General features: G+C 43.9%; 1 protein-coding gene across 1 annotated transcript in view; it reads left to right on the top strand.

The window, feature by feature from the left end:
* Positions 1-23,547, top strand: part of CUNH4orf45 (chromosome unknown C4orf45 homolog) — a 136,612-nt gene that overhangs the window by 75,185 nt on the left and 37,880 nt on the right. The window contains exon 3 of the mRNA XM_021230682.2: positions 2,230-2,288. Coding sequence (XP_021086341.2) covers positions 2,230-2,288 — 59 coding nt within the window. The remainder of the gene's footprint in view (positions 1-2,229; positions 2,289-23,547) is intronic.

Here is a 23,547-nt window from a genome sequence, read left to right as displayed (position 1 = left end):
ACGTGATGACGGCAGTCCTCGATGCCGCTCCCTTATGGAGTCACAAAGACGCAGGACCCTGGCCAGTCCCCCAGCCTTTGGGCAACTCCTTCCATTCACACAGAGGGAGTGGAACTCTTAGTGACAGTTTCCTCTCAGGTCAGCAAGCAACAGTGATCATCTCCACTCGTTTTCTTTTTCTTTTTTTTTTTTTCGAGACAGGGTTTCTCTGTAACTTTGGAGGCTGTCCTGGCACTAGCTCTTATAGACCAGGCTGGTCTTGAACTCACAGAGATCCGCCTGCCTCTGCCTCCCGAGTGCTGGGATTAAAGGCGTGCGCTACCACCGCCCGGCCACTCGTTTTCTTTTTAATAATTTTAAACATATGTTTTTATTCTTTGAAATTTCATACCATGCCCCCAAATCCCACTCATTTTCCAGTCTCTCCCTATCTGCCCTTCACTCTTATAGAATACCCCCCCCCCAGGAAACCTTAAAAAGAAATAGCCGGGCATTGGTGGCGCATGCCTTTAATCCCAGCACTCGGGAGGCAGAGGCAGACGGATCTCTGTGAGTTCGAGGCCGGGCTGGACCGACAGCCTCCAAAACAATACAGAGAAACCCTGTCTCATAAAACCAAAAAAAAAGAAAAGAAATAATAAAAAATTTTAAAGTACAAATAGGAATATTAAACAACCAAAAAACCAAAACCAAACAAACAAACGCTTTGCTCCTCTGTCTTTCCCGCCTGTCCATCACCTCCCCAAGTCTTGGTTGTGTCGGGAGCTGCTGTGTATCATGCAGTATTCCCTTTTGTCCAAACAGCTTTCCTTGCAAATGTTCATTGTGTAATGTGTGGTTGGTCTGGTTCAAAGCCTTTGGCTTCTGGTCTAACAACAACACTAGACCCTCACTGAATTACCTCAGATATCCTCCTGTTGCCCCAATCATGGAGATCCTGCAGCTGTGGTTTCTCAGGATCAGGCCCTTCACGTGCTCTGTCAGTCAGGGCATAGATGGGCAGATGTTAGGGAGTGCCGACTCAGAGCCCTGGATGTGTGTCTGGATGGTAGCAGAGTTGGTCAGCCTGAGGTGTTGGAACCACCCCATTCTCTCACACCCACAGTACGGGGTAGGGCCAGCTCATCCAGCTCCCAGTGCTTCAACACATTGTTCAATACTTGGTCTGCATGGGCCCCTGTGGCAACATGGACAACGGACATCAACACAGACCTTAGCTACATCAGGACCGCTGAACTAGACTTGACCAGCAGCAGCAGCTTGGGTTTGCATGGTCCTGGGTGGCAGCTCAAGCCTCTGAGATCCAAATGGACTCAGCAACAACATGGTCCCTGGACTCTAAATTGGGCCCAGGTGTTGGCCCAGACCCTGGGCAGCCATGTAGCTCTCAATGGCAATAGGAGCAGAGCCATGGATATACAGAACCTGGCTGTGGCAGGACCAAGGACCCAGGCACGACCGCCGGCTGCAACTTGGACCCTGTCACTACGGCCCCAGGTGGCAGTGCAGGCCACCCTGATCGGTATGGCCCTGGAGGCTGTCTGACTCTCAGGCACCAACATGGCCTCAGGCGTCAGCCCAGACTTCGGGCATCTGAACAGCATTTAGTGGTAACAGGAGCCACGAACATCAGCTTGTACCCAGACACGGCCCTCTGCTGCAGTTCAGGCCCAGACACCTCCATGGCCCTGGGTGGCAGCACTGGTCACTCATCTCAGCAGGCTGCATCCGCTCGTCCTTCCAACCTCAACACGGTCAGGTGCTGACCCAGAAGCCCAGCATCCTTGTGGCCTTTGGGGGTAACACAGACCCTGGCTGCAGAGGGGCCACAGACCCAGACATGGGCCCTTGACGGCAGCCCAGACCCGGATGTCACCATGGCCCAGGGTGACAAGCAGGCCACCCACATTAGCCTGTTCCTTACCTCCTTCACCTCTTCAGATCTGCCCCCTTCACAGGACGTGAGCCACCCTGCCTCTCTGTCTCCCACACACAACTACAGACTGGCTCACCCTAATGACGACTGCCCGGCCAGCCCGTGGTTTCATCTCCCTGGTCCAGGCAAGCAACCCTGGGTGAGAGGTACCCACTGATTTTCTTTTAGCTGAATTTATCATCCCTACTCCATTTTTCAACATGCCTTGCCTTAGAGGTGAAATAGAGATGTTTAGACACGTGGGTCCCTATCTACCAAGGAATAACACTAATTTAGTTTTCCTCTGTTTACAGCTTGGAGAAGTAACTCTTGGTGCGATTGAAAGACTAAGCCACCGTTATCAAAACCCATGGTAAGTACACGTGAATGTGTTTTAAATTAGTTGACAGGCTTCTTTCGTAAGTTAGAGACAGCTTATTTCCCAGTCTTGAAAATCACACTATCGTTTTATTTTTTATTGCTTCATATAGATTTGTGTGGGAGGAAAAACCACAAATTCTTATTTCTAATTAAGAATAAATTTTACTTTCTGCCAGTCTAGTTAGAGAAAGGAACAGAGCAAAGTGGCATAATAAAGAACGTGCTAGATTACAATGAGGAAAAGAGATGTCAGCCTGCAGCTATTAAGACTGGACACTCCTGCCTCAGCTGGGTGATAGCACAGACTTAGTAGACTTCCTAGGGGAGGCCTAACCATCTCATCTTTGTGGAGCAGATGGGAGGAGGGAGGAGTGAAGGGAGTGGGAGGAAACAAGGGAGGGGGAACTGGGATTGGAATATTAAAAAAAATTAAAAAGTCAAAAAAAGACTATACATTGATGAGCAGATTCATTTGAACTTTGTAGGTATTCTTTCTGTGGGGATATACATCCTATCTGTCTGTCTATCTGTCTGTCTGTCTGTCTGTTAAAAAGACCTTATTTCATGATGTTGGCCTAGACACCACAATAATATGTAGCCTTGGTTAATAAACATAATCTTGCTGAAGTCACATAATGGCTTGAATTCATGTTGTCTTAAAGTAACTGTTAACAAAAATTAGACACTTGTAGCTCCAGGTGGGTTAAATTATGGGGAAAGAGCAAATACTACGCTCTTGTCTAAAAGGGACAAAATCCAGATGCCGGAAGGAGCAGGTCAGACTAGAGACGTAATTGCGTCATCTCTACGGATTTGTGTGGATGGGGCTTGGGAAGGGGCACCGTTTTTTCCAGTTTTCATTCTTGAAGAATACAGCCTCTTACCATATACAAAAATACTAGACTTTGTCTCTTCTACTAACATAAAATATATCACATAGAAAGCGACTTCAAGTTCCCTTGTCAAAGCTGATTGGATGGCAGCTGGAAATATGGCCTGGTAGTTCTGAGTAGTTCCTCCTGCTCTAGGAGATGACCTGGGTTGGTTCCCAGTGCCTACATAGTAGGTTACAACCACCCACAACTCCAGTTCCAGAAGACTTGAGGCCCTCTTCTGACACCAAGCACGAGCATGGTTCTCACACATACATGCAGGCAAAGCCTGCATATACATAAAAGAGAATCAAATATTTTCAAAAGCCTATCAGGGACTGTCCAGAAGATCTCACTGGGCAACATGTGTGACTTGCTAGGCACAGTCCCTGCTCCCAAGTGAAACCACATAGAAAGAGTTACACTGAGCTGCATGAAAAGCACGTGTTCTATGTGAAAAATTTCTTTGTTTGAACAGCATTGCTTATATCTACTGTAAATACTTTATCAACTATTTCTCAACAAAGAAAACAGAGAGATGCTACTGAAAATTAGGATACCTTTAACAACTCTTGGTGATAAAAGTGTGAATGTGCTACACTCCTTAGATATAAACACCTTCTTAGAAAGTATCTGAGAAACATTGAAGCTGTTAATGTTTTTCTTAGAGAGAAAAGGTTACCCTTATTTCTAGGGACTATTCTGTGAGTAGTATCAAGTCATAAGGATGCAAAATGTTTATGGAAAAAGTACTTAGGGGATTGTGAATTAAGTTGGGAAACTGAGCATAAACTTAAGAAGGAAAATACCAAAATCAGTCTGTCTGTGTGAATGCTGTCAGTCAGTTTTCTCTTACTTTGACAAACACCTGAGAGATAATCAACTTACTAAGAGAAAGATTCCTTCTGGCTCAGAGTTTTAAAGGTTCTAGTACATAATCAGTTAGACTTGTTGCCTTAAGGCAAAGCTGTATATCATGGTGGAAATTTTGTGGTAGAACAAAGCCATTTACCCAGTGAAGAGAGAAAAAAGAGCTAGGGTCCCCAGATCCAGTTTAGGGTGTACATCCCATGACCAGAAGACCTCTTAGGAGATTGTAGGTGTTGTTTTCTTCTTCTTTTCTCTTTCTCCTCGCCTCTTTCCCCGTTCCTCCCCCCTCCTCCTCCTCCCCCTCCCCCTCCTCCTCCTCCTTCCACTCCTCCCCCTCCTCCTCCTCTATTTTTGGGATCCTAGGGACCAAATCCAGGGTCTTAACCATGACCTCCCAGCCCCTTAAAGGCTCAGGCACCTTACAAACTGGGACCACACCTCTAATGCATGTGCCTTGGGGGATGCTCATTCAAAGCACAGCAAGTGTGAATTAATAAATAGGACCAGAACCAGAGAATTATAGAGAAGTTGAAATTGGTTTAAATGTTGGTAGTTTCTAGATTCTTCTATGACCTCTAGGGGACGTCCTGATTCTAACAAGTGCCATAGAAGACACTTCTGTCTTGTGACGTGAAACACAAGCCCTGCTTAGAAACCTTTCTCCCTCCCAGTCAGTTTCCATGTTCTGCTTTCCTAGGATGGCAGTGGTACCCAAACTCAGCACTTCCTTTGTTGAAAGTCCCATAATCACAACAGTGAACAAGCCAGGCTTAGTGTACACTTTCCTTGTAATGTGAATTCTAGAGAGGATGAGGGAGCATTAAAAGAACTATGTGGCTTTTAAAAAAAAATTCAACATTCAGGCGTTTTGGTTTCTTGGTGTTTGTGTGTATGTGTGGTGCTGGGGAACAAACATACTTTTCAGTTTTCTTAAAATACTTTTTAACCTTAACTTTTATTTTATGTGTACAGGCAGGAGACCATACACATAAAATAAAAGTTAAGGTTACACTATAATCCCAGTCTGTGATATAAAATCTCACTACAAAAAGTATTTAAGAGGACCTTTGGGCAAGAACCCGGGCTATTGAATGCATTGGCACAGGAGACAACTTCCTGAATAGAATACCAGTAGTGCAGACACTAAGATCAACAATTAATAAATTGGACCTCATGAAACTGAAAAGTTTCTGTAAGTCAAAGGACACAGTCAACAAGACAAAATGACAGCCTACAGAAAGGGAAAAGATCTTCACCAACCCCACATCTGACAGATGGCTGATCTCTAAAATTTACAAGCAACTCAAGAAGCTAGTCATCACAACACCAAATAATCGAATTTAAAAATGAGGTAATCTGAGCAGATCTGAGCAGAGAATTCTCAACAGAAGAATCTCAAATGGCAGTGAAACACTTAAAGAAATGTTCATCATTCTTAGCCATCAGGGACTCTGAGATCCCATCTTTCACTGGCCAGAATGGCTAAAATCAAAAACACAAAAGACAGTTTATGCTAGAGAGGATGTGGAGCAAGGGGAACACTCCTCCACTGCTGGTGGAATTATAAACTTGTACAGCCACTTTGGAAATCAATATGGTGGTTTCTCAAAAAAGTAGGAATCAATCTTCCTCAAGACTCAGGATTACCACTCCTGGGCATATACCCAAAGGATGCTCAATCATACCATAAGGACACTTGCTCAACTATGTTCATGGCAGCTTTATTCATAATAGTCAGAAACGGCAAACAACCTAGATGCTCCTCAGCTGAAGAACGGATATAGAAAATGTGGCACATTTACCCAATGGAGTATTACTCAGCTGTTAAAAAAACAATAACATTAGGAAATTTGAAGGCAAATGGATGGATTGAGAAAAGATCATTCTAAGTGAGGTAACTCAGACCTAGAAAGACAAATATGGTATATACTCACTCATAAGTGGATATTAGCTATAAAGGATAACAGTCCACAGACCCAGAAAGGCTAGGTAAGAAGGAATGTCCAAGGGGAAATGCATGGATCTCTCTGGGAAGGGGAAATAGAGGAGATCTCCTGGATGGACTGAGGGCAGGTGGAGATGAGAACCTGACAGATTGGGTTGGGGGATGGGTGGAGGGGGAGAATACTGAGAGAGATGACTGGAAAGGGGGCCTTTGGGGGTCCGATAGAAGCCTGATGCAAGGGAAACTCCCACAGATCTACAAGGATGGTCCCAGCTAGGACTCCTGGCAGTACTGGATACAGAGTCTGCACTGGCCTCCCTTGTGATCCCATTGGTGACTACTCTGGTCGTCATCCAGTGACTGATGGAGGCCGGTTCAGAGACCCACAGCCAAACACTGAACCAAAGGGAGGTGCTGGGCTTTATGGCAGCTTGATATGCCGTGCTTTGCTGACACCCATGGGCGGCCTGTCCCTTTCAGAGTAAATACAGAGAGGTAGATTGTGGGGACATGTGGAGGGAAACAGAGGGGAGATGGAAGGAGGGAGTAGGAGGTGAGGAGGGAGGGGAGTCTGCAGTCAGGATGTAAAATTAAATAAAAATTTTAAATGTAAAAAAATCTGGGCTGAGGGTCGAAGGGTTAAAGGGTTCCTGAGGAGTGTTATGATGGAGATCTGGGACTTGATTGGGCTTTTAAAGAAGGTGGACTGTGGATACATGAAGACAGGAGACAATGTCTTCTGTAATGACGGGCAGGCACACACATACCGTAACTTCATAAAGCATGGTTAATGTCACCAGTAGGCTGCTGGTGAAGAAACTGAATCGTCAAGCGAATATTTTAATCCAAGTCCACTGATTCCATTGACTTAGGCTGGGACCTGGGCTTGGGTGTTTTAAATGGATCTTCCTTACTGCCTGTGTTGAGCAGCCAGAACTAAGAAACCCAAGATCAGACAGGAGAAAGAAGAGGCTGAGCCTTGTGAGCAGGGTTTCTCACACAAGGGCCAGCTGCATGGAAGGCAGTGAAGCCTTACGGCAGGTTCCTGGGGACCGTGGAGGGTGACAGCAGTGAGTGAAGAATCCCAGAGGAATGGTCAACCCAGTAAACAGAGAAAGCAAGGGAAGCAATACCAGACGGACGCTTGGAGTTGTCAGTGTGGGAAGTAGGGTGATTTGAATCAGTGTCACTGAATGTGTGTGCCCATTGGCATAACGGGGGCCAGAGTCTGCTCCGTTTTTGAGATGGACTCAGCTTTGTTTCGTGTCCACCCTCCCTATGAAACATAGAAATATTTTGATTTTTCATCATTTCCCTTACATTTAACCAGTTCTCGGTATATACTGTCTACTGGCTGAGACACTTCAGACAAGTTATTTACGTAAGACCTCACTTTCCCAAAAGTGATGGTAACAGAACCTCCTGTGCAGGGTTATGGTATAGACTGCATTGTTGCAAATACAGTACTTAGGACAGTGTTTCGTCTACATCAAGGACTCAATGGGTAATATAACCATAAATTTGTCACCCAGAACTATCTCAAGGGTGTAAGAGGTCTCTAGAGCAACAGATAAATGGAAACTATGATTAGCAAGCTAGGTACTTGATTTATGAATATTATTTCTCGATTAATGAAGTGCTTTGAGATAATAAAGAAAATGGATCTATGAAAGTCCTCGTTGTGGGATACTGGCCCCAGAAGCTCCCCAAACAATACAGGCTACTACCATTGCTCTTCTTTGTCCACCAGTACTAAGGAGTTAGACTCTAAGATTCTATTGCTAAAAACACAACACTTTTTGTTGCAAGGCAGAAAGAAATCTAACTGAAACTGACCTCAAAAATTCCTGCCTGCTGGCTAGCTTTTGTCGTGTTAGAAAGTATTTATTACACAGCAGTATATGCTACATGCTATCATACTGACCTGTTAGGTCAGATGCACACGCCATACAATAGTAACATGAAGCTTATGGGGTAATCACTCACTTTCTTACGGGATTTGAGGCCTGTTCCATAGGAAGGAATTCATCCCTGGCCCTGTAATCCTGGCTAAAAGACCAAGGCTCAGGAGGCCATAGGCCTTGGGGTGGAGCAAACCTACATCCGTTGCTAAATGGATATGTTGCCATCTAAATATTATTACCCACAGATTAGTGCCCCTCTCAACCTTGGCCAGAGAACTCCCGTCTACAGTGGGCAGCAGTTAATGTGGCAGCTCACAGCTAGCCAAAGGACTGGGAATAAGTGACTGCTGAATGCTCTTAGCCATAGACATCTATATCACCTCTCCCCCTCAACAACAGGTCATTTCAATGAAGAAGGATCAGAAAGAATGTTAGAGAAGGAAGACAGGGAGGTTGCTGTGAAATGCTGTCTCGTGGACACGGCGTGGCTGCTGAGCTCATGAACTCACTAAAACTGTGGTTGTCTGCATAATAGCGAACCGACAAGATGACTTAACATTTTAGCAGGCAGCCCAGTAGGCCATGAAAATGGACGGGAGGAGATGCCTGGGGGTCTTCCGGAAGTGGGAGAGGGGAGCTGAGAATGAAGGGATCAAAATACATTGTGTGCATGTATGAAATTATTAAATAATATAGGAAAGCTATTTTAAAATCCTTACGATTATAAATCAGTATAAAGATTAGATGTAGTACAAAAAAATTCACACTATATAGCTAGCTGAGTTGAGTACCCCAAAAGGTACAACAACAACAAAAAAAACCCCACAACTCTTAAGAGATGAAAAAGAAATGAGGAAAACACATAGACATCTAAGTTTCTAATACTTGATGAATAAAAGATCCAGAAAGAGGCCCAGGGAAATAGAAATGAGAAAAACAGTAAGTCAAGAAAATGTCCCACAAGGGAATGAAATGATTCCGAGATTGAAACCATTCATCAAATGTAACTAAAAAGGAACGCGTGGTGCCGAGGTGTCCATGAGAAGCTCCGTGAAGATGACGATCGTTCCGAAAACACCCAGAGGCGAGCATGTACGTCCGTGAAGATGACGATCTTTCAGGAAACGATCCCAGAGGCGAGCAGGTGCGTCCAGGAGAGCAGGAGCCGTTAGCAGCACGTTAGCCTTGCCATCGCCTGCCGTGCAGCGCCCAGAAGTAGACGAGACCTGTGGTGAGAACCCCGCGCTCAGCCAGTGAGCACACGAGGAGAGAGATCACGGACGTTTTCACAGTCGTAAAACTAAAGGCGCATGTATGTGCCATCACGCGTCTCCCTCAGACGGCGAGGGGACAGTGTAATCTACTCAGCGAGAGACGCAGAGGCAAAGGAAGCCCTCTCATCAGGAGACTAGGTGCCGACGAACGCGATGGGCAAAGTGCTTACTAAGATGACGTTAAAGGAAGAGCCCGGGACGTGGCCAGTCCAGGGCCTAGAGGAGCATCCGTGCAGACAGAACTAGGCAAAGAGGCCTGCTGCCGACAAGAGCTGGCAGCTGCCCACAAGACGCTCGTAGCTACGTCTTTGGAGCTGAGAATGCTGGGAAGCGTAGCAGAGAAAAGAGGGATTAGATGCATTCTGTGTTTAAATTCCTTTAAAAACAAACAAACAAACAAACAAACAAAAAACGATAAACAGCACCATTTTAAGTGCATGTACAAATATTTTGCTTGACAAAAATAATAACTAATCATAGTATGGGAAAAACAGCAGTAGAACTATAATCATTGGGGCTTCTAAATTGAAGGAAATTTCCAGCTAGAACCAGGACTTTTGGTGCCAAGACAGCAACATTCTTGGGCCAGAATAAGGAAAGCTTCCTATTTCTTCAGGCAGGTGTACGGTGTTCCTTTTCTTACTTAGCTGGATGCCATGTAGAAAAGTGCCTGCTATTCTAAAGAAACCCTGCCAAAACCAGTTGTTAAGCTAGCAGACTTAATGACAGTCACTATTTAAAAATGTATTGGTAGATAAATGTGTGCTTGTTTCTTGCAGTTATTTTCCTCAAAACACCCATAAATTTTGACAGCTTTCTATTTTTAACGCTGTCAGTGTCTGCGGCATTGGAGAGATTTTTCAGAAGCAGAAAGTAGCGAAACTGCCGTTTTTTTTCCTTCATGCAACAACTTATTTTCTTTTTTCTTTTGAAGGTTTGCTCTTTACTTTTGAGAATTTCACACATGTATATGATGAAATACGATCATATCCACTCTGAGCTCTTCCTACGTGCTCTCCAACACAGCCCTTCTCAACTTTGTCTTGTCTTTTCTTTTTTTAATAACCCATAAAGTCCAGAGCTGCCTGTGTGTGCCATCCACTGAGGCACGGGACACCTACCAGCGGGAGCACCCCTACGGTAGCCCCTCAGTGAGGGGTGTGGCCTGGGGATCATCTACCCCATCTGTGCTGGGATTTTGACTGCCTTGGTCTTGAGTAAGCAACCACGGCTTCTGTGAGTTCCTGACTGCAGCAGCCACGCTGTGTCCGGAGGACAGCACCCAACGCTTTCCCACCCTCTGGCTCTCACGTTCTGGCCTCCTCCTCTTCTGTGATGTGCCCTGAGCCTGGGTGGTGGTGGAGGGGTTCACATGGGGCCTAGATGTTCCTTTCAGGGCTGGGCTCGGGCTCTTCCTCTCGGCACTGTGACCAGCTCTCCCTTGACTGCTGTCTGCCGCTTCCCCGAATAGTGCTGTGAGCAGTCGGGCCTGTGGGTGTAAACGCAATGTCGAAGGCACTTTGACAGAATGTCAGTTTACTAAAATAAGCTCTGCCGTTGCTTTGAGGACATCATCATCCATTCTTACGTTGGCGCTTTGGGTCTCTCCCCAAAAACTTTCTTCATGTTCTTCTGCACCCCCTCCTCCCATCCTTACCTCCGTCCGGGGAATTGTGAGGGAGAGCTCTCCCAGGAAGCTCATCTGGTAGCAGGCCCATCCCGGTCTCCTGTGGAAGGAAGTCCTTGTTGCAGAGCCATGCAGATTGATGGCGCTAATTACACAGCAAAAAATTGTGATCAAGGGGCCAGCGAGACAGATCAGTGAGAAAAAGTGCTTGTGACCAGCCCTCAGGAATGGGCTTCAGTCTCTGGGACCCACTGAGTGGAAGGGGAGGACTACCTCCCCTGCTGTTTTCTGATCTCCACACATGAGCCGTGCCATGCATTCTCACACACGTATTCTATACACACACATAAATATAATAACAACTTTAAAAGGGAACTTCAGAATTAAAAAAAAAAAAGCCAAGTGTTGAGTATGGCACCAGGCACCTTCTAGGCCCAAGGACCCGGGAGACAGCCACAGTTTCCACCTTCCCGTTATTCTCAGGACAGGAGCAGCCAGATACATGACTGGTGACTTCATTGCAATCCCAGGGCGTGCCGTGAGGAACCGGTGCAGGATAGGTATGTGTGTTTGTTGAACGAAGGCATGGATGTCATCATCACGGAGCATTTAAGCAAAAGCAAAAGGACTTTGCAGGGCTGCTCATTAGAAATCCAGGCAGCTAAGGAAGAAGAAAATGTTGCTCTTAAGAAAACTTACACGTCTGTTAGCAGTCGCCTACATGAGGGAAAACCCAGTTCATTTCGGTACAAGGCCGTTCCCTGCCAATTCCTGGGAGCGCAGGCAGTGGGAGTTAAACCTATCTCTCTGTCCTAGGTGTTAGGAAACAGGGACTGTCTGTTCCCTGGCCTGTGGTCTACATCCTGCAGCATCCCAGACACCAGAACTGTTGCACTTAGAGCACTCGCAGGACTGCCCAGGGAGCAGAGGCAGGACGTTACAAAATGCTCCGTGGCAATCACAGCATGGGGTGCAATCTACAAATAAGCAGCTGAACTAAAATGTTAGTCCCAGAAAAACAGATTATGACAGAGCTCAGAGAAAGAAAAAGAAACAAAGAAGGTATGGTATGGCTGGATTCTAGTTTCTGTTGCTGGTATAAGCAGTGACCAAAAGCAACTTGGGGGGGCCGGGCGGGATTTATTTGGCTTTCTCTCCCAAGTCTCGCCAGGGAAGTCAAGGTGGGAATCCATGGAAAGAACCTGAACCAGAAACCATGGGGGAATGGTCCTTGCTGGCTCATTCATTCAGGTTCATGCTTCTGAGCCAGGCCAGGGCCTCCCATCTAGGGAATGGTGGCACCCACGGTGAACTTGACATTCCTCAACCAATTGACAACCAGGACGGTCTTCCACAGACATCTGCACAGGCCAGTGTGACCTGAGCAGTCTCTCAGCTGAGACTCCTTTCTCAGGTGACTCTGGGCTGAGTTGACAGTTAAAGCTATCTGTGACAGCATGTTCAGGTTTTCATTTCCTTATCATCCATCCGGTTTTCTAAAGCCAGGAAGACGGCACAGTCATGGCTGTTTCAGATGTTCTCATATTCAGCAACATCAGGAGGCCCGCAACTGCCCGTGACTCTAGTTCCGGGGAACCCAGCACCTCCTGGCCTGCATGGGTACTGCATACATGTGGTATGCCATGGGCAAGTATGTACGCACACACATAAACACATGGGCAAGTGGGTATGCACACACATAAACACAAAGTAAAATGAAAACATTAAAATCGAAGGCAACAAGAGAAAATAACAAACGAAATGAAATCAGCAAGAGTCCAATATTAAAGACAGGTGACAGAGGCACGGGTCGGGCATTGAAAACCCTGCCTGTAATTGACTGGCTGGACAGTTGTAGCAACTCAGGCTGGGTGCAGGGGCAGCTCCTTTACTGGCCGGCGAGGCATGGGATGATGAGTCCAGGTGAGTCCAGGCAGTGTGAAGCTACGTGCTTGCCAGACAGAGTCATATTTGAATATATGCAGTAAGATCAGAGAAAAAGAAAGCATGTGTGCAGGAAATCAAAACTCTGGCTTACCAAAAAAAAAAAAAAAAAAAAAAGACAGGAAGATAGAAATGAAAGAAAGAAAACCAGAGAAATCTGGAAGACCTTTATTCAAAATTAATATAAGCTATGAACTGAACACTGTCCACTGAAGGAAGTGGAAAGGAAGTTGAAAATGGTCTAAGCAAGAGCTGAACAGTTTGGGGCAAAGAGGAGATCTGGAGGGACAGAAACATAAAGAGGGGTTCGGGAGGCAGCAGGTAAATGGAACACACACACACACACACACACACTTGTACACACACAGGCATACACACACACACACACACACACACACACACACACGCCATTGATTTTGAAACTTCTGGAGCTGTAAACAACTGAATGATCACCACTGCTTGGGGCGTGAGGTCCTTCATCAGAGATGAAGGCTGTGGAGTGAGGCTTTGTGGGAGGGAGGGAGGGAGGAGGGAAGGAGAGAGGGAGGGGGGATTCGCAGGTTACAGGACCCAGGTGGAAGTGGCTTGGACAGAGGAAAGTGTCCTCATTCTCAGATTGGAAGGAGCCAGTGTGCTGGCACGTGTGTGAGGTAGGGATTGATGGCCCTTAGCTCTGGTGGCCTTCGAGTTCTCCATGAAGCTTTGTGCATGTGTGTATTTGTAAACGTGTGCTTTTTTTTAAGTGGTGGTAGAATAGGTATAACAGTGTTAAGAGAAGCTTTTTCTTTGAGAGTAGCCTTCCCGCCAGCCTGGCTCTAGAGCCCCATCAGCCCCAAATAAACACACAGGAGGCTATATTAGTTATGAAGCTGTTGGCCTTGCTTGTCTCTTACTGGCTAGCTCTGACTTAAGTAATTACCCCATAATTGTTAATCTAAGTATGTCTCTTACCGGAGAATAATTCCGGGCTCCTACCCCATGGCGTTACATCTCAAACTCTCTTGTGTTTCTCCTTCCCAGAATCCTCCTGGACTCCTAGTCCCACCCATCTAGATTCCTATTGGCCAACAGTGCTTTATTAACAAATGTACAGGACTTCCCCCATCATCTCCTCTTTTCTATTTAAACAAAAAGAAAGGTCTTAACTTTAACATAGTCAAATTATATATAACAGAACAGTTATCAAATAAGAACATAGTTACAATATTTTAGCAAGATTTAAAGAAAATATCATCCATCCCATCCTTGTGAGTCCAAAGTTCTATATGTATCTTTTATCATAACTAAGGAAAACTATAATTATAACTATCTATCTTCAACTCCATCAAAGACCACAGAAGGATAATATATAAACACTAGGATTGACAGAGACATCTTACTGCCTGGACAGTCACCCGAAGTTCCTCTGTAACGTTGGGGCATCCATCTTCAGCCCATAGGCCACAATGTGTCCAGAAGATTTCTCAGCAAAGCAGGAAATTTCAAACTGTCCATCTGCATTGGCAGTCTGTCAGTCATTTCTCTGTCCTGTAGAAAGTCTGGTAGACACTTCCATGAAGCAGGAACCCTGTAAGACTGAGTTCAGCAGTCACTTTTCTGTGGGTCCTGCATGTCCAGTTTATACAGCAACAGTCAGTCTAGGCAAGAGCAGTGTCTTGCCCAAATGGCTAATCTTGCCATGTTGAAAGCAAACTCCATAACGAGTTTCTTCAATGCCCATCTTCCTCTCAGACGTAATTAGTGCTGCCAGGAGCAGACATTTCTCATTGTCAAGAAAAACCCTAAACCATTTTAAATGCCATTTTCTGAAGGTCTTTGAAAGGTTTGAAGACTGTCTATGTCAAATATATTTCTGTATATCTAGAAAACCTAACTTACCTAACTATAAATTCTGACTATTATAAGTAACTATCTATAATCTGTATTTAATTACGCATTACATTTTAAAAGATCAGTATAAGCACAATACTTAATCAAGAGGAGAAATATACATATCACAAAATTGACCTTGAATTTGTCTCAATAAATGAAAAACAATACCCATACCATAATTCCCTTTTTTACCATTAAAAAGGATTGGCTGTGATCATTAGCCAATTATAAACAACCCCATTTAAATGAAAACAAAGATTTATAAACAAGATGGGAATTAGGACGTCACTCATTCCAAACTGCTTCCTGCTGGAAGGGGGGCGCTGTTCATACCATGGGGATCATGACAAAACTCAGAAACCTGTGTAAGTCCGTATTTTCAGGGTCTGTAAAGCTGCATCATCTTAGCTGTCTCAATAGTTGGAACACCTGGTCCACTGCTTCCGGGGGTCTTGGTTCGCCAAACCACAGAAGCCTGGAAGGAATCCTCAGCTTTTCATTTTCTGTGGAAACATAAGTAAAATCTCCTTTCCCAAGTAACATATCCTTATACTTAAATTTTGAAGTCAAGGCATTTTTAAAAGATATAAGTTGAATTAATTTAGCAGCATTTATAATCAAGTGTACTTTAGCATTTGTTCCTTCCTTAGCAATGAAAAAACTGAAAAACACAATAGCCTACAGTATCTAGACTCTCTGGGTATTTTCCATCTTTACGTGGCTTATTTATTTATATATTATTACTTTATTTATTTTACTTTTATTTATTTTTCTTTGAGACAGGGTTTCTCTTTGGAAATCTGCCTGCCTCTGCCTCTGGAGCAATTCCTACCGGGGTGTGCCACCACAGCCGGCTTCTTTACTTATTTAACACTTTGTCGTTTTTTTTTTTTCTCTCTCTCAATCTCACGTATATTTTTAAACACACTGTAAACCTTTAGAGATTTTCTTCATCCAAGTCTGACTTTACTGTAAATCTTTATGTTTTTCTGGCCACGTGTCTTATTTGTAAAACCGCGCCTGTTTTAAACTGCCGGTTTTTCGTCAAGATGGCGGGCGTAAGCGTGACTCCAGCTTACCGCCTCAGTCCATGCTGACATCCAGCAAAAGCTGCCACTTCCAGCTGTACATACACCCCTTTCAATCGGTAGCAGAGTCTCTTAAAAAGAACCTTGTTGGGTTTTTTTTCTTTTTCTTTTTCTTTTTATGCCGAGTCAGGAAGACTCCCGTAAGCGAGCCGTGTGGATCTCGGCTTGTCGCTAGCAAAACAGAGCACACCTGAGGAAAATGCTGCTACCAAAAATCTGTGCTTCTCTCTGTTCTTCTGTTTCTAAAATTCCTTTAAAGCTTTTGTTATTTTGCGTGGAAATTCATGATCCCACTCCTGATCACCATTTTGTTAAGAGAAGCTTTTTCTTTGAGAGTAGCCTTCCCGCCAGCCTGGTTCTAGAGCCCCATCAGTCCCAAATAAACACACAGGAGGCTATATTAGTTATGAAGCTGTTGGCCTTGCTTGTCTCTTACTGGCTAGCTCTGCATTAAGTAATTACCCCATAATTGTTAATCTAAGTATGTCTCTTACCGGAGAATAGTTCCGGGCTCCTACCCCATGGCGTTACATCTCGAACTGTCTTGTGTCTTTCCTTCCCAGAATCCTCCTGGACTCCTAGTCCCACCCATCTAGATTCCTATTGGCCAACAGTGCTTTATTAACAAATGTACAGGACTTCCCCCATCATAACAGAAAACTCGGGCTTTTAATGATTCTTAAGAGTCCAATGCAGCTGTCTCAAGACTCTGTCCTATCAAAGACTGACAGAGAGTTTTGGTTGTCTGAAGGGAGGAGGGGTCTTGAGGATTCAAGGCAAGGCTGAGATAGTTACTAAATAGAGTGTGACCAGCCAGGGGCCCGGTGTGGTGTCTTCTCCCAAAGGACCGCTGGAGGCGGGAGACCAGAGGCCAGAAGCTGGAGGCTGGAGGCTGGAGAGAGGCTGGAGAGAGGCTGGAGAGAGGCTGGAGAGAGGCTGGAGGCTAGAGAGAGGCTGGAGGCCAGAGGTCCTGTGTTCACATAAACAAGGTTTTCCACTTGCTCTAAGAAAAGATTAGCTGCCTTGATGGAAAAAAAAAAAACTGAACCAGGAGCTATGGGATATAATCTTTCAGCAAATGTAATATTACAGCTACTCCTCACAGCACATAGTCCAACAAACTCCAGCTAAAACAGCCTTCAAAGAAAGAGGAATGAAAAACATATACAGACGTTTACAGAGTCTGAGGAGGTCACAGTGAGACTGGGTATTAGCGTGAGGGTTTGTATGCCGTCGGCACCCTGTCTCCAGGTGGTGGCTCTTGTGCATGTATGACCTTCAGCCGCATCTTGTGCTCATCCGCTATAACCCAGATTCAGTTTTGTCCAGCATCTCTTGCGCTTTTTTTACTCCATGCGGAGTATGAACGTACAGAGAAACCAGGGAATACGGTGCATTTGTGCCTGCGAAGAGCTTGTTACCTGGCAGGGGACTGGTTAGGGGCAGGAGAGCAGACCCAGATGACAGCAGCATGCAGGGATAGGAATATTGAAACCACCAGGATTTGTGGACAGATAGCGCACCTGGTGAGAGTTCAGATAGTAATAGCCTAGTGGTTCAGCATCAGTTACGACAGGGCTTTTAAAGACGGCGGAAGCCCGCATCTGAAAGTTTAGCCTCGGGCAGGAATCATAGTCTGGATACATAGGTAGGGTCAGCCTTGAGAGCAGCTGGTCTTGAGAGCCCAAAGTGCTGCTATTTACAGAGGCAATTTTCATGTTCAGACAATAAAAACAGTTCATTTTAGTCTCAGAGGCAGCGTGTGAAGCCGGCAGGGTTGACGGAGGCTGTCGTGGCTTCTTTCTGTCTAGCAGCCCAAAGGCTAACTCATTAAAACTCGAGGGTGGATTCCATGGTGGGTGGCAGAGCAAATGTCTCCTTCACCCAGCAGCGCTGAGGCCTTGGAGACATTTCTCCCAGAAGCTAAGCTGCTCTTTGCAGCTGTTCAGGAAGACTCTGCCGAGGTGGTACCGCCCCCTCACAGCCACCTCAACACATATGGTCATGACAACATCAAGAACAAAAACAGGAAGTCCTCATGGGCTTGCAGCCATGGTTATATCACTCCTCATTCCAAAATAAGTCATTTCAAATATAAAAAAAATTAAATCCGAGTGTACTTCCAGTTTATGGTTTAACCCAAGGACAAGAACCCAAGGCCCCGCCCGGGTGTTCTAGGGAAATGCTCCCTATCCTCCAAGGGACTGAAAGCACTGTGAGGGCATCGGGACGTGCGGACTGGACGTAAGATGGTTTTATAATCCCGAGTGGGTTATACTATTAGAACAAAAAGAGCACCCCAAAGCTTGGTGGAAACATGGCATTTTACTCTGACCCAGTTGTGGAGTATTGTGGGCTAGGCCAAACAAACAACAATGCGAGATTCTCATTCAGTCATTCTTGTTGTGAATGAGTACCGGGATTCCGGTGGAGGGCGGCCATTCCATATCCGGAAATACCTACTTTTAAGAAGGAAACCTAAATTATCCAGCTAACACAGGGACAAAAAGTAAAGGCACCATTACCTTGCAAAGCCTAAAAAGTTACTGCATGTAAGCCCTGGTGTCAAGAGGCTGCCTGAAGCATGGCAAGTGGGGTGGGTGGACCATATGTGTGCCTTATTACGTATGTGCCTTGGGAGGGGAGAAGCTAGTCCCTCCCTAGATTTCTTCCAATGTCTCTGATGGTGGAACCACGGCCCTCGTGCAAGCGAAGCATGTGCTCTGTCACTGAGCTCCTCCCCGTTCTCCTTTCCAGATTTATGCAGTAAGGAAGTTACTCAGCACCTCAGAATGTAGTAACTTCAGCACCTCAGAATGTAGTAACTTCAGCATGTCAGAATGTAGTTACTTCAGTACCTCAGAATGTAGTTACTTCAACACCTCAGAATGTAGTTACTTCAGCACCTCAGAATGTAGTTACTTCAACACCTCAGAATGTAGTTACTTCAGCACCTCAGAATGTAGTTACTTCAGTACCTCAGAATGTAGTTACTTCAGTACCTCAGAATGTAGTTACTTCAGTACCTCAGAATGTAGTTACTTCAGTACCTCAGAATGTAGTTACTTCAGTACCTCAGAATGTAGTTACTTCAGCACCTCAGAATGTAGTTACTTCAGCACTTCAGAATGTAGTTACTTCAGTACCTCAGAATGTAGTTACTTCAGTACCTCAGAATGTAGTTACTTCAGTACCTCAGAATGTAGTATTCAGCATGTCAGAATGTAGTAACTTCAGCACCTCAGAATGTAGTATTCAGCATGTCAGAATGTAGTAACTTCAGCACCTCAGAATGTAGTTACTTCAGTACCTCAGAATGTAGTTACTTCAGTACCTCAGAATGTAGTTACTTCAGCACCTCAGAATGTAGTTACTTCAGCACCTCAGAATGTAGTTACTTCAGTACCTCAGAATGTAGTTACTTCAGTACCTCAGAATGTAGTTACTTCAGTACCTCAGAATGTAGTTACTTCAGCACCTCAGAATGTAGTTACTTCAGCACCTCAGAATGTAGTTACTTCAGCACCTCAGAATGTAGTTACTTCAGTACCTCAGAATGTAGTTACTTCAGCACCTCAGAATGTAGTTACTTCAGCACCTCAGAATGTAGTTACTTCAGCACCTCAGAATGTAGTTACTTCAGTACCTCAGAATGTAGTTACTTCAGTACCTCAGAATGTAGTTACTTCAGTACCTCAGAATGTAGTTACTTCAGCACCTCAGAATGTAGTTACTTCAACACCTCAGAATGTAGTTACTTCAGCACCTCAGAATGTAGTTACTTCAGTACCTCAGAATGTAGTTACTTCAGCACCTCAGAATGTAGTTACTTCAGTACCTCAGAATGTAGTTACTTCAGCACCTCAGAATGTAGTTACTTCAGCACCTCAGAATGTAGTTACTTCAGTACCTCAGAATGTAGTAACTTCAGTACCTCAGAATGTAGTTACTTCAGTACCTCAGAATGTAGTTACTTCAGTACCTCAGAATGTAGTTACTTCAGTACCTCAGAATGTAGTTACTTCAGCACCTCAGAATGTAGTTACTTCAGTACCTCAGAATGTAGTTACTTCAGCACCTCAGAATGTAGTTACTTCAGTACCTCAGAATGTAGTTACTTCAGCACCTCAGAATGTAGTTACTTCAGCACCTCAGAATGTAGTTACTTCAGTACCTTAGAATGTAGTTACTTCAGTACCTCAGAATGTAGTTACTTCAGTACCTCAGAATGTAGTTACTTCAGCACCTCAGAATGTAGTTACTTCAGCACCTCAGAATGTAGTTACTTCAGTACCTCAGAATGTAGTTACTTCAGCACCTCAGAATGTAGTTACTTCAGTACCTCAGAATGTAGTTACTTCAGCACCTCAGAATGTAGTTACTTCAGTACCTCAGAATGTAGTTACTTCAGCACCTCAGAATGTAGTTACTTCAGTACCTCAGAATGTAGTTACTTCAGCACCTCAGAATGTAGTTACTTCAGCACCTCAGAATGTAGTTACTTCAGTACCTCAGAATGTAGTTACTTCAGCACCTCAGAATGTAGTTACTTCAGCACCTCAGAATGTAGTTACTTCAGTACCTCAGAATGTAGTTACTTCAGTACCTCAGAATGTAGTTACTTCAGCACCTCAGAATGTAGTTACTTCAGCACCTCAGAATGTAGTAACTTCAGCACCTCAGAATGTAGTTACTTCAGTACCTCAGAATGTAGTTACTTCAGTACCTCAGAATGTAGTTACTTCAGCACCTCAGAATGTAGTTACTTCAGCACCTCAGAATGTAGTTACTTCAGTACCTCAGAATGTAGTTACTTCAGTACCTCAGAATGTAGTTACTTCAGTACCTCAGAATGTAGTTACTTCAGCACCTCAGAATGTAGTTACTTCAACACCTCAGAATGTAGTTACTTCAGCACCTCAGAATGTAGTTACTTCAGTACCTCAGAATGTAGTTACTTCAGCACCTCAGAATGTAGTTACTTCAGTACCTCAGAATGTAGTTACTTCAGCACCTCAGAATGTAGTTACTTCAGCACCTCAGAATGTAGTTACTTCAGTACCTCAGAATGTAGTAACTTCAGTACCTCAGAATGTAGTTACTTCAGTACCTCAGAATGTAGTTACTTCAGTACCTCAGAATGTAGTTACTTCAGTACCTCAGAATGTAGTTACTTCAGCACCTCAGAATGTAGTTACTTCAGTACCTCAGAATGTAGTTACTTCAGCACCTCAGAATGTAGTTACTTCAGTACCTTAGAATGTAGTTACTTCAGTACCTCAGAATGTAGTTACTTCAGTACCTCAGAATGTAGTTACTTCAACACCTCAGAATGTAGTTACTTCAGTACCTCAGAATGTAGTTATTTCAGTACCTCAGAATGTAGTTACTTCAGTACCTCAGAATGTAGTTACTTCAGTACCTCAGAATGTAGTTACTTCAGTACCTCAGAATGTAGTATTCAGCATGTCAGAATGTAGTAACTTCAGCACCTCAGAATGTAGTATTCAGCATGTCAGAATGTAGTAACTTCAGCACCTCAGAATGTAGTTACTTCAGTACCTCAGAATGTAGTTACTTCAGTACCTCAGAATGTAGTTACTTCAGCACCTCAGAATGTAGTTACTTCAGCACCTCAGAATGTAGTTACTTCAGTACCTCAGAATGTAGTTACTTCAGTACCTCAGAATGTAGTTACTTCAGTACCTCAGAATGTAGTTACTTCAGCACCTCAGAATGTAGTTACTTCAGCACCTCAGAATGTAGTTACTTCAGTACCTCAGAATGTAGTTATTTCAGTACCTCAGAATGTAGTTACTTCAGCACCTCAGAATGTAGTTACTTCAGTACCTCAGAATGTAGTTATTTCAGTACCTCAGAATGTAGTTACTTCAGTACCTCAGAATGTAGTTACTTCAGCACCTCAGAATGTAGTATTCAGCATGTCAGAATGTAGTTACTTCAGCACCTCAGAATGTAGTTACTTCAGTACCTTAGAATGTAGTTACTTCAGTACCTCAGAATGTAGTTACTTCAGTACCTCAGAATGTAGTTACTTCAGTACCTCAGAATGTAGTTACTTCAGCACCTCAGAATGTAGTTACTTCAGCACTTCAGAATGTAGTTACTTCAGTACCTCAGAATGTAGTTACTTCAGTACCTCAGAATGTAGTTACTTCAGTACCTCAGAATGTAGTATTCAGCATGTCAGAATGTAGTAACTTCAGCACCTCAGAATGTAGTATTCAGCATGTCAGAATGTAGTAACTTCAGCACCTCAGAATGTAGTTACTTCAGTACCTCAGAATGTAGTTACTTCAGTACCTCAGAATGTAGTTACTTCAGCACCTCAGAATGTAGTTACTTCAGCACCTCAGAATGTAGTTACTTCAGTACCTCAGAATGTAGTTACTTCAGTACCTCAGAATGTAGTTACTTCAGTACCTCAGAATGTAGTTACTTCAGCACCTCAGAATGTAGTTACTTCAGTACCTTAGAATGTAGTTACTTCAGTACCTCAGAATGTAGTTACTTCAGTACCTCAGAATGTAGTTACTTCAGCACCTCAGAATGTAGTTACTTCAGCACCTCAGAATGTAGTTACTTCAGCACCTCAGAATGTAGTTACTTCAGTACCTCAGAATGTAGTTACTTCAGCACCTCAGAATGTAGTTACTTCAGTACCTCAGAATGTAGTTACTTCAGTACCTCAGAATGTAGTTACTTCAGTACCTCAGAATGTAGTTACTTCAGTACCTCAGAATGTAGTTACTTCAGCACCTCAGAATGTAGTTACTTCAGTACCTCAGAATGTAGTTACTTCAGCATGTCAGAATGTAGTTACTTCAACACCTCAGAATGTAGTTACTTCAGCACCTCAGAATGTAGTTACTTCAACACCTCAGAATGTAGTTACTTCAGCACCTCAGAATGTAGTTACTTCAGTACCTCAGAATGTAGTTACTTCAGCACCTCAGAATGTAGTTACTTCAGTACCTCAGAATGTAGTTACTTCAGTACCTCAGAATGTAGTTACTTCAGTACCTCAGAATGTAGTTACTTCAGTACCTCAGAATGTAGTAACTTCAGTACCTCAGAATGTAGTTACTTCAGTACCTCAGAATGTAGTTACTTCAGCATGTCAGAATGTAGTTACTTCAACACCTCAGAATGTAGTTACTTCAGCACCTCAGAATGTAGTTACTTCAACACCTCAGAATGTAGTTACTTCAGCACCTCAGAATGTAGTTACTTCAGTACCTCAGAATGTAGTTACTTCAGCACCTCAGAATGTAGTTACTTCAGTACCTCAGAATGTAGTTACTTCAGCACCTCAGAATGTAGTTACTTCAGCACCTCAGAATGTAGTTACTTCAGTACCTCAGAATGTAGTAACTTCAGTACCTCAGAATGTAGTTACTTCAGTACCTCAGAATGTAGTTACTTCAGTACCTCAGAATGTAGTTACTTCAGTACCTCAGAATGTAGTTACTTCAGCACCTCAGAATGTAGTTACTTCAGTACCTCAGAATGTAGTTACTTCAGCACCTCAGAATGTAGTTACTTCAGTACCTCAGAATGTAGTTACTTCAGCACCTCAGAATGTAGTTACTTCAGCACCTCAGAATGTAGTTACTTCAGTACCTTAGAATGTAGTTACTTCAGTACCTCAGAATGTAGTTACTTCAGTACCTCAGAATGTAGTTACTTCAGCACCTCAGAATGTAGTTACTTCAGCACCTCAGAATGTAGTTACTTCAGTACCTCAGAATGTAGTTACTTCAGCACCTCAGAATGTAGTTACTTCAGTACCTCAGAATGTAGTTACTTCAGCACCTCAGAATGTAGTTACTTC

This window comes from Mesocricetus auratus, unplaced genomic scaffold, assembly GCF_017639785.1.
Source record: "Mesocricetus auratus isolate SY011 unplaced genomic scaffold, BCM_Maur_2.0 Super-Scaffold_100009, whole genome shotgun sequence".
NCBI lineage: Eukaryota > Metazoa > Chordata > Mammalia > Rodentia > Cricetidae > Mesocricetus > Mesocricetus auratus.
Note: the sequence above shows the minus strand (reverse complement) of the source record. Positions and strands in the feature narration are given on the sequence as shown.